Here is an 11,671-nt window from a genome sequence, read left to right as displayed (position 1 = left end):
ATTGCATACATCAAAAAATAGAAAAGAAAGAAACCAGCACGTGTATATGTTCTAATTAATTAAAAAAAAAAAACCAAAAGAAATGTAATAAATTAATAATCAAAATCCTCCAAGGGTTCAATGTTCATTTGAATGTTCAACTTTACTCATAAGTCATAAGCAAGCAATAAAAAGGGGTAAAAATTAAAAAAAAAAAAAAAGGTTTTGAAAAATTAACCTCAGTTGGTGATTTTAGAAGCACACGTGTGACCAATAAGAAACTTTGGCGGTTTAACACTTCACTGTTCAACTACTCCCTCATCAAAATAACCACCAAAGACAACCCTATTATAAGACGACACGTGTCCATTGTACCTATAATTAGATATGATTAGCCTACTCTAAATTCCCTAACTGCCCCTGCAGTGGCACGTGCCCATTGTTATGATGAATCAAAAGCTCAAAAACTCTCAAACATACTTCAGTTTACTCTGTCGGATTTTTAACCATTTTCTGAAGCTTTGGAATTGGCGGCTTTCTCTCTTTGATTCTCTTACTCTTGGCGACGACCCAACATTTTTTCTTTCATTTATTTTTTTTCTCTTCAAAGCGTTCACGTTGATTATGAAATTATGAACTAAATTCTCAAAAATTAAATATTTTAATACCTTAATTAAATATTAAATATTCATATTTCTTTACGTAATTTTTTGTATTTTTTTTATGATCTTTTTTATTATTATCAAACTCTTATTTTCTAGTCATTACTTTGTGCAATAATTACTGCTTACTTTTTTTTATCTTTTTTTACTAGATGTAATTCTATTCAAATCTAGAAGGAATTTATGATAGACTATTTCGATTATTTTTTCGAATTTTATTTGGACGACAAAAATAATATATTATATATATAATATTTGAATAATACCTATAATTAAGTTAATCCAACTCCATGTCAATTGAAGTACATGCTAGTTAACTTTTAATTATTAGGATTAGGAGAAAATTATAAATAGTAAAGAGATCAGAGATGTAGAAAAAAGTTATTACTTTTAATTAAAAAAGTTAAAAACTTGGAAGAAAACTTATTACTTTTAATTTCAATTTGGTCAGTTGACATGTTTACTGTTTAGGTTTGGTCTTATAAATTTTTTACTTTTTAAAATTATGATAGTTATATTTAATAAATTAAAATAAAAATGACTTACAATAAGTTATAGAATCTGTAAAAAAGTACAAGTAAATAGATATATTTATTAATATATAAACTAATTTTAAAATATCTTTATAAGGTAAAAATTCAGGTGAAGTTGATATCTGAGAACAGTTAGATAAAAATTTAGTTAAATCAGTCAAATCATCTAACAACTCTCAATATCAACTTCACGTGAAGTCGACTGCACCTGAGTTTCCACATCTTTATAAATAATTCTAAAAATACTCATATTAAACACAAATAGATAACTTTTTTAATTTATCAAATACAAAATAATTTATATTTTTTAAAATTACAAACAGCTTTAAAAAAAATTTGACCGAACCAACCATTACTTTCATTAGATGTTCCATAACAATAACAAAAACAAAAAGAATAATTGATCCCGTTAAATTACACGATATTCCAAGTGCAATCATTAAAAAAAAAAAGTAAAATTATATGAATTAAATAATTCAATGTTAGTATATATAAGAAGGTCACAAGGTGCCAGCATACTTAGCTGGCCACTCGTTTTTTTATTCAACAACATTTTTCTTTCTTTTTTTTTTACAATTTTTTTCTTTCCTCTCTCTCTCTCTCCCTTCAATTTCTCCAGGAAGAATCAATTCCTCCTCATTGCAATTGTTTTCAACTTGCCATTGATTTAAGGAGGAGGGAAAAAAAATAAAGCTTGTTCTCTCTCTCTCTCTCTTTCTCTCTCTTATGTTCTTAGTTCATATTATGGTGGAAAATTCCCATGACTCTGAAGTTTGATGAACCACATTTTTGTGTGTAAAGATCTTTGCTTTGAGCTTCAGTGATTAATGGGTTGGTGCTGTTCTTCCTTATAAGCCATTCATAACTGAAAAAAGAATAAAAAATCTGCAACTTTATCTTTGTTCTCTCTCTATATATATATTGAAGCTGAAACCTTTTGTTGTTTTTTTGTGTCTTTATCTCTCTCTCTCTTTCGCTGTAGGCGTGTTTGTCGGAGTTGGACTTTGGTGGAATGCTGGGGTCAGAGTTGGGTTCTGAGACATGTTCTATCAGCTCTTTGCTGTGAATTGTGTCGCTGAGTTATATAATTTGTTTCACGGGTTCTGAACTGTGAACTGAAGAAGAATCTCACTTCTTCTTCTCTGAGATCTAAAAAGAACAACAGCAATAACCTTATCTTGCTTTGTTTCTTGCTTTGTTTGGATTCATTGATTAACCAGACACCAAAAAAAGAGAGAATAGTGAGAAAGATGATGAGGATGAGGAATGGTGAGAGTAACAGCAACAAGACAAATGGATTAATGGTGAGCAATGGTGGTGAGGCTGGTTCCAAGGAGTGGGAGATGAGGCCAGGTGGAATGCTTGTTCAGATGCGAACTGCTGACTCGGATCGGAACTCAGTTCCTCCACCGACAATTAGAGTTAGAGTCAAGTACAATTCAATTTACCATGAAGTCAACATTAATTCTCAAGCTACATTTGGTAACTCTCTTTATCATTCTCTATTTCCTTCAATAAGTATCTGTTATTTTGAATTTTGATAGTACAATTGTTACCAAATACATTGATCTACAAACTAGTTTTGAAAATTCATTGTGTGTTTTTTGTTGTTGGTGGTGGCAGGGGAATTGAAGAAAATGCTTTCAGGATCAACTGGTTTACATCACCAAGATCAGAAGCTGTTTTATAAGGACAAGGAGAGGGATTCAAAGGCTTTCCTTGACATGGTTGGGGTGAAGGACAAGTCAAAAATGGTGTTGAAGGAGGATCCTATTAGCCAAGAGAAGAGGTTCTTGGAGCTGAGGAAGAATGCTAAGATGGAGAAAGCTGCAAAATCTATCTCTGAAATCAGCTTGGATGTAGATAGGCTTGCAGGAAGGGTATGTGCTTTTCTTTGATTATTCTTATTCTTATTGTGAGGTGTTGGATTGGAAATGTATTAATGCTTTGAGTAGCTGTGAAACTGATTATTATTAGTGTTTTGGAATTGATTAGGTGTCTGCTTTTGAAACAATAATCAACAAAGGTGGGAAAGTTGCTGAAACAGATGTTAGTGGTCTTATTGAGTTATTGATGAATCAATTGCTCAAATTGGATGGTATTACAGCTGATGGGGATGTCAAATTGCAAAGAAAAATGCAGGTATGCATTTGATATCATATATACATCAACCATGCTATGCTACGTGGACACCAAAATCAGTCATCATTTGCCTTAAAACATTTTTCATTTTGTAGGTGAAAAGAGTTCAAAAGTATGTTGAGACTTTGGACATGCTCAAAGTTAAGAATTCAGTGCCAAACAGCAATGGAGATCATGGTCCTCCTCCTAAGCATTCAAATGGTCAAAGACTTGCACCAATTCAAGAGCAACCACAGCAGCAAACACATTCAAATGGGAATCATATGTTAATACCAATTGATGAGGAGGAACAAGAAGCAACACCAAGGAACACAAATGGTCACTTTCAGAAGCAACAACATGAAAACCAATCAACAAGGCATTCTTCTACCTCAGGAGTAGTAGTCACCACTCAATGGGAGACATTTGATTCTGCCCCTCCATTGATCCCTGTGCCATCATCAACCTCAGTGACCAATAACAATAATTCAGGTCACCAAAAGTTCAATTGGGATATCTTCAACTAAAAAAGTAAAAATTCAAAAAAGAAAAGTTACCATAGCAGCACTAGTTTGCAAAATTGTGTGCATGTGATTTGGGTTTGCCTCTTCCACTATTGGAGTATTGTTATATTATTACCTACTTACATTCTTTTCTGTATTTAGATTTGTTTAGCAACCCCTCTCTATAATCATGTCATTTACTTCAGAAAATAAAATGGGGTTGCTATTGATAGTGATTAATTACCATAAGGAAAAAAAAAAATTGTTCCCACTCTGTGATCTTGGTGTTCATCACCTAATTCATTCACCAAATGTATTGGTCTATTTTTGATGGATATATATAAAAATATTATCAATATGTGTATTTGTAACTTTATGCCATTGGACAAATTTAGGATTATTCAACCATCAACATCCTAAGTTGTGCTTTTGCTTTCTTTCCATTCATCTCCATCTCAATTGGTTGAAGCATGTCCATCATTCTTCTGGGGCTATGCTCTATTTCTTGCTGAAGCAAGCAGCATTTATTAGTAAATGAAATAATAACAAAATTTTCAGTACCTTGCTTCATGTGGGGGCTACAAAAAGTTATGCCAAATAATAATAATAAAAAGACTAGCATATAAGAAATTGTTAGTATTATCTCATCTGTAATAAAATAACTAATCCCTCCAATGATAAGAAGCCAAGTACAAAAAGCATGGAAGATGAAATCATAACTTTGTAGTAGAAAATTAAAACCATACTACATATAATAATAAATTAGTAATCCAATTAAACTTTTAAATCATGCTATATTAGCACAAGACATTCCTGATTTAGAAACCTTCCTTCTTTGGCCTCAAGCAAAGGGTATGAGTGAACAATAAGATTGTCATATTCTGCTAAGTTTTCTGTTATGCAATGCTATGTGGTTATGATTATATAATGCCTATAATGATAAGCATAAGGTAGTAGAAGATATAGTAACATTGGTACTAGAAAACATGTATACTATAAATCAGAGAGCAATGATGGTAACATACATAATGTTGGAGAAAGCAATCCACCAAGGGTATGCCATCTGTTACATATGATCATATATTTTTTGTAATAAAGTACATTCATTCATTCATAGGGCTCATAACTTTTTGAGGGCATCAATGTGCCTTGCCATTGAGGTTGGGTATGTTTGTTTATTTTGGTATGTAAAGTTGAGTTTGGTGATTGAATCAGTGAAACTTGCACAATAATTTATGCAACAAAGTTTCCCACGGAGGAGGGTTGAGTCATTACTACTAGTTTTGTTAACATTGTAGTGAAAGTCTTTGAGTTCTTTTTTATTTATTTATTTGTTTTCTTTTCCATCAATGGTAGGGAGGTTTTAACTATTACTTATTCTGGTAGATTTTTTGAGACTTCTTATGGTTTGAATTCGTTTAATTGAATGAAATAATATCATATTGTTATATTAATAATTTTTTACTAATTAGTGCATTATTAAAAATTTAAATACATATTCAATATATTAAAATGTTAAATTTTTATTTTCTGAATGCAAATTTGTTTTCATGATACATAAATAGGATTAGTGATCGGGTTTTGAAATCAACGGGTAATCGGGTTCAATCCGAACCAAAACGAAGACTTTTGCTACTGATCGGTTCAAATATCGATTCTAGGGTGCGAAACCTGAACCAACTCGTGAATCCAATCATATATTAATTAAATAAAAAAAAATAAAAAATATGGCTTTTAGTGAGTTTTGCAACTCGTAACCCTAACATTTTAAAAACTAGACAAATATTTCTATTGCCTTTTTGTATTTAGCTTCTAATGTTTGGATTTTAATGTGTTTATTTTATTTTAGCTTCTTTGAAAGATTATTCACTAGACTTTTGTATTTAGCTTCTAATATTTCTATTGCACTTTTGTATTTTCATTAGACAAAGATTATTCACTATTAATATGTTTGGATTTTAATGAGTTTAGTTTTTAATGTATTTAGTGTTTAACATGTTTGGATTATTTCTATTGATGTTACACGTTTATTGTACTTGTTGAATTTTTAAGATAATTTTTTTTTTTTTATAAATTTCAAAGTCATCGGGTACCCAATTATCCGAACCGAACTAATTCATTTTTAATCGGTTTGGTTTAGTTCGGGTACATATACAAAAAAACGTAAATCCAAACCAAACCGAACCAATTATATTTTGATCGGTTTGATTCTAATTTTACCTTAAATCCGAACCAAATCGACCCGTGTTCATCCCTAAACTTTATTTAGTAATATACAAACACATAACTTGTAATTTAAATATATGCAAAAAAAAAAGTGTACTTTTCATAAATGTTAATTTGATTAAAAATTAATTTAAAGTGTAACTTTTTAGTCCAAATTTATAAGAGAATAATATAGGGTATATTTTAGAAATAAAAGAGAGGAAGCATAATTATGATTATTTCTAAAGGAGGTTCAATTATTTCTTTCATGAACTTCTACTAAATACTAATGAATAATGATGATGAAGTGCATGGTTTTGTGAACAATTGTCGCTAACATGTCGCTTTCAGATTAATATCGGTATCTCATCTAAATACTCAAAAGTTTTAATTATGAAAAATACCAAAAGAAATGAATGTATTGAATATTGTTTTTATATTACATGATATATATACTTGTCCTATTTACTTTCTTTGTTCTTAATATTATATATATTTAAAGAATAAAAACTTCTCAATTTATTCTTCTTAACTAGTTTCTAGCAAAATTCTTGAAATGAAAAAAAAAAAAAAAAACCTGACATATAATTTAATTTGTTTGATCATATGACAGAAGAGCAGTGATGAGTGTCAAACCATCAATAATGGAAAGCGTGCAAAATGAACAGAATCAACCAAATATATTGAAGCCATTTCAATTCGTTTCAGCTACAAGTTGCGGTAATGTTATGTTATGTTATTTTCAAAGTTATGAAAAATCCACAAAAAAATTAGGACCAAGTTCCGTTAATTTCTGAAAATGTTATTAATTATTGAGTTGGATGAATCTGAACCAAGTAGCTAAAGACAATTCTTATTAGGGGCATAGATACATGTATCCACTGATCACTTCTCTACATTTTATTCTTCATTCAATCGGAGAATAATTTCAACAATATTAAATATTTTTATGTTGCTATCATCATGAGATTCATAATTCAAGAGACAATAATACTTATTGATTTATAATTTTGTATATATTCATTATTGATTTTTATTTTTTACATCTATTTTTAATTTTTTATCACATGAAAATCATAATAACAAAAAGAGATGGAACCAAGCATAGATGTGTGTAGCATTTTATTTGGGCCTTAGAGAGAAATGGGCTATCGCGGCCCGAATAAAAGCCCATTAATAGTATCAAGAACAATATGTATTGTTATATGTAAATGGTCCATAGATTTAACCTTAAATATTACCCACCCAACTTTTAGTTTTTGGATAATACCCATTAATCTCACCTTAAAAGATCTGTCCAAAAAAGAAACCTCACCTTAAAAGAGTTTTTTGTTCGCAAAATATATATGTTGAGAAAATGAACAACGAATAATGATGAGATTAAACCCAAATGAGTCTGAAACTCTGAATAGAAGGAGCACGATCAAAATCTGATTAGGCCCAAAAGGAAATTCTGATTCTCATTCCCATTTTAGCCCATAAAAATATCACACAACAAATGATTGTGAATTAACCCACCCCCCAAAAATAAAATAAATGAATAAATTAACTACAAACCAATATAAGCCAAAAAAAAAAAAAACCAACCATTGTTGACAAAAAAAAAAAATAAATCTAAAGATGTTAACGAAAGATTAAAAAATGCAAAAAAAAAACTATATATATATATATATATATATATATATATATATATATATATATTAGAAACAAATTTTAGAGACAAGATTTTGATATAAATTTTTATAATTATTATTAAAAAAAAATATTGTGAATGATTATATATTTTTAAAAATAAAAAAAATTTAGAGATTAAACTTTGTTTTGAATTTTTGTGTGCACCTTATAAATATTTGTTGTCACAAAAATTTAGATCTGTTAAATACGAAATTTTTTTATCACTTATAAAAAATATTATATTTATTGATTATTTTTATCATATTTTAAAATTATTTAAAGACTGTTTTATTAATAATATTTTTTAAGAATTTTTTTGTCAACGCATGAATCTTTTGGTTACCAAATTAATAATTATGATAGTGATATATTTGAGTAAAATGTATAAGGAATTTAAGTTTATTAGAAAAAGAAGTAGGATATTGGTTGCTTGATCATTAATTGCCAACAAATAGCACTTGGCATTTCCGAAAGTGAAAGGATCAAACATGTGCATTCCCTCTTAAAAAGTCTACATATGCATTTTGCCGCTGGTATTTCTGACATACATATATCCACTTGCATTTATTTGATTATTCTAAAGTCTCCAATTATATTATTATGCTCAATCTGGTGGCTAAACAAACTGCTTACCAATGTTGTTTTCATTTCCAATTATCATATTGTAATTTTATTTATTTATTTATATTAAAAAAAATTTCAGTTAAGTGATATATAAGTAGAATAACCCGGTAATAAAGGTTAGATACTTGCAACAAATGACAAAAATAAATAAATAAATAAATAAATAAATTTCACCACATATTTATTATATATAATCTAAAAATTAGAAAAGCAGTAAATATAGTCATGAACTCATAAAATAATTTGTCCCAAAAACTCAAACGGTTAAAAAAAATAAATTATTATATTTTCAAACGTCTAAACAAGAGTCTCTTTTTTAGTATGAAGATAAATTCTCTTTTTCTCTCTTTTTATCTTATACTAAATTTTTTTTAGAATTAACAAATATAAAATTATACATTTTATGATTATAAAAATTTTAATATCACGTCATAAAATTAATTATTTCTAGAATTCAAACTGATAAAAAAATATATAAATAATTATATTTCTACAAATATTCTTCTATGTTCAAAACAATAACCTCTCTATCAATTGATTTAAGTAGATGATGAAAGAAAATGATAAGATATATATGTGTAGTGGAAAGGGTGCATGCATTGCTTGGTGTCTACGAGGCAGTAAAATTGGTGAAGTTAACTTTCCGTTTGTGGGAAGAGTCAGCAATAATAATATTCCTATTTTCTTTATTTTCATCACTCGTCACAATCTGTGTGATGCCCTATTTTCTTGTCAATAATTAGGCTATCACAATAATTTGCAAAACTATTCTACTACAACATCATATATACTACTGATTTGCAATTGTCCGAAAATGAAATATCACAATGTACTGTGCAAAGTCCTTATCCAAAACCAATATCACTACCAAATCCATCATCATTTTCAAAACTCTTGTATTATTGTAATTAAAATAAATTATATATTATATACAATCTAATTAATCTCAGAAAATCTCAAGTTAATTTAATTTACTCTTATCTATTTTTAAAAAGATGTTAAGCGTTAACATCTTAAATACAAATATCATATTATTTTTGCGGTTTAAAAAAATCGTCGCTAAAGATTTAATTACGTTTTATTTTAGAAAAGGTGGAAACTCAGGTGCAGTCGACTTTACGTAAAATTGATAATTGATAGTCGTTAGATGATTTGACTGATTTGACTAAATTTTTATCTAGCGGCTCTCAATTCTCAACTTCACATGAAATCGACTGCATATGAGTTTTCACCTTAGAATAATTATCCAACCATCGCTATAGTGATAGTAGCGTGTTTAGTTTAGCCGTTACAAATTAAAGTTCCAGATCATAGTTTAGGTAAACACTATTTGGGATTTGGAATAATACTAACCCTACACTATAGTAGGATTATTAGAGATATATTTGGTGCTGGTCACTTTGATATATAATAGAATTATTTGATCCTAACTAGTGATATATTGATGGAGACTGCCATACTATATCTGCGGCTGCTATAGTTGTGCAAGTGGCATGGCATGGAGCCTTTTCATTATTTTAATTCAGACATATACAAATGCATTTTAATTTTTAGTGTATATATCTGTTAGTTTTATGTCAAATTATTTTCGTCATTTTTTATAATAGGTATTATAGTTATTTTTTATAAAAAATAATATTAATTTAAATCAATTTAAGATTTGATTCACCATTTTTCAATTAAATTAATTTGTCTAGCCTAATTTTGACAAAAATAACACGATTTAATTGATTATATGTATTAAATTTTAATTATTAAAAAATATTTTTATAAAAAGACGTTTTCAGCGTCTTTACCTAAGTGGCTCCCTATTATTAATACATTAATTTAAATGACCTTAAAAATTCTAACAAACTTTCCCCAATGAAGCCCCATGTTATGGGGAGTGGGAAGAGCTTGCTCTCCAACATTTTGAATTTGAAACTTCTTCAATATTAGAATACTCCTAAGTCCTAATTGAATCATTATAGCTATTTGTTTTCTTGGATATGAAGTAACCGGTAATGATGTTTTCTTTATTTAATGGTGGTTTTGAACCAAATGAATATGGAGAGGTCAAAATAAACTTATTACTAGGTCTCACTTTACAGATGAAGTTTTTCAATGCATGGTTCAATGTTTTTTCATAGTATATATGAAACAATGTTAAATTCTTTTAAATAAATAACAACAACAAAAGGATAATCATCCCATGTGTAGAGCAAATTAGAATGAAATTTAAGTTTATATTCACAGATAGGATAAGATATTATTATTAATGCATAAGATTCCACTATTGATATCAATTCCTATCCAATGCTATAAACAAATTGCACATAAAAATTAAACAGAATTCTTAATATTAAATCTTATCATGCCACCCCCAATCATGGTACTAACTGGGCTGATCATGACTAACTAGTGGATTCAAATTTGTATCCCATAATAATAATATACGAATTTAATTTTGATATATGGATTGATACAATTGTGCAATGATATCTATTTTTTTTAATTATATTTAAGCAATAACAGTAAAATATAGTTATTTTTGTTTTTAATATGATATTATGTATTTTGATATATATAAAAAGGAAAAATATATGGAACCAACTCCAAATTGGTAAAAAATGGAACAACTTAATTAATTATAAATATAGTAATTAGTTTTATTTATTTATGATTTAAAATATTAGTTATTAAATATTTTATCATATTCAAATTAGGAGAAGATACGTTTAGTATCATTACAACGTGAATGATAGAAACTGATTCAATTAGCTTCATTCTCTTCACCTTGCTTCCCTCTCCAAATGCTTAAAACATGATAAATCAGAAAATAGATTCAGAACAATCCAATTTATAAAGAAAAGAAATATCTTAATACCTAGCATAAGCACCATCCACGTAGAGATTTTGGTTTCACGTAGAGATTTTAGATTCACCCAGAAGTATTTGGCTGATTTTTGGCTGGTATCCTCTTGATTCCTAGCATTGTTGATATAAAACAATGTATCAAAATTAAATTCATAATATATATAAAAACTTCTAGCCGAAACACCAAATTAAAAGTTTCAATCATGTCGTAAAGAAAGTATAAAAGCGTGTGTTATAGATAGCTAATTATGTAAATAAAATAAAATAAAATAGCTGGTCACAAAATTCAAAGGTGCACTGCACTAGCAGCAAAGGTTTCACATGTAAGCCATTCACGAACTCCATTTGTGTGTGTCACTTTCAGTAGTAACACATAACCAAGTTGACACGGAATCATGGATTATTACCAAAAATAAAGAATTTTCTTTGGATGCTCAAATTTTATTTTTGTATTATATCATGATTCATTTTACTATTGTTTTTTTTATACTATTAAAGTAGGTATAAATGTACG

General features: G+C 28.4%; 1 protein-coding gene across 1 annotated transcript; it reads left to right on the top strand.

Moving 5' to 3' along the window:
* The first annotated feature begins 1,643 nt into the window (after positions 1-1,643).
* LOC112751728 (BAG family molecular chaperone regulator 2) lies at positions 1,644-4,156 on the top strand. The gene is made up of 5 exons (XM_025800954.3): positions 1,644-2,005; positions 2,157-2,656; positions 2,798-3,054; positions 3,170-3,316; positions 3,412-4,156. The coding sequence occupies exons 2-5, from the start codon at positions 2,425-2,427 to the stop codon at positions 3,820-3,822; spliced, it is 1,047 nt and encodes a 348-aa protein (XP_025656739.1). The 5' UTR covers positions 1,644-2,005; positions 2,157-2,424; the 3' UTR covers positions 3,823-4,156.
* The last annotated feature ends 7,515 nt before the right edge of the window (positions 4,157-11,671 follow it).

The sequence above is a fragment of the Arachis hypogaea genome, chromosome 15 (genome assembly GCF_003086295.3).
Source record: "Arachis hypogaea cultivar Tifrunner chromosome 15, arahy.Tifrunner.gnm2.J5K5, whole genome shotgun sequence".
Classification (NCBI taxonomy): domain Eukaryota; kingdom Viridiplantae; phylum Streptophyta; class Magnoliopsida; order Fabales; family Fabaceae; genus Arachis; species Arachis hypogaea.
The sequence above is the reverse complement of the archived record's forward strand: the minus strand, read 5'-3'. Positions and strand labels throughout refer to the sequence as shown.

Excerpts from the sequence above, each read along its gene's own strand:
- LOC112751728 (XM_025800954.3), top strand. The coding sequence starts at position 2,425 with ATGATGAGGATGAGGAATGGTGAGAGTAACAGCAACAAGACAAATGGA. Across the intron at positions 2,657-2,797 it reads TAATTCTCAAGCTACATTTG|GGGAATTGAAGAAAATGCTT; the intron begins GTAACTCTCTTT and ends TGGTGGTGGCAG. Across the intron at positions 3,317-3,411 it reads AATTGCAAAGAAAAATGCAG|GTGAAAAGAGTTCAAAAGTA; the intron begins GTATGCATTTGA and ends TTCATTTTGTAG.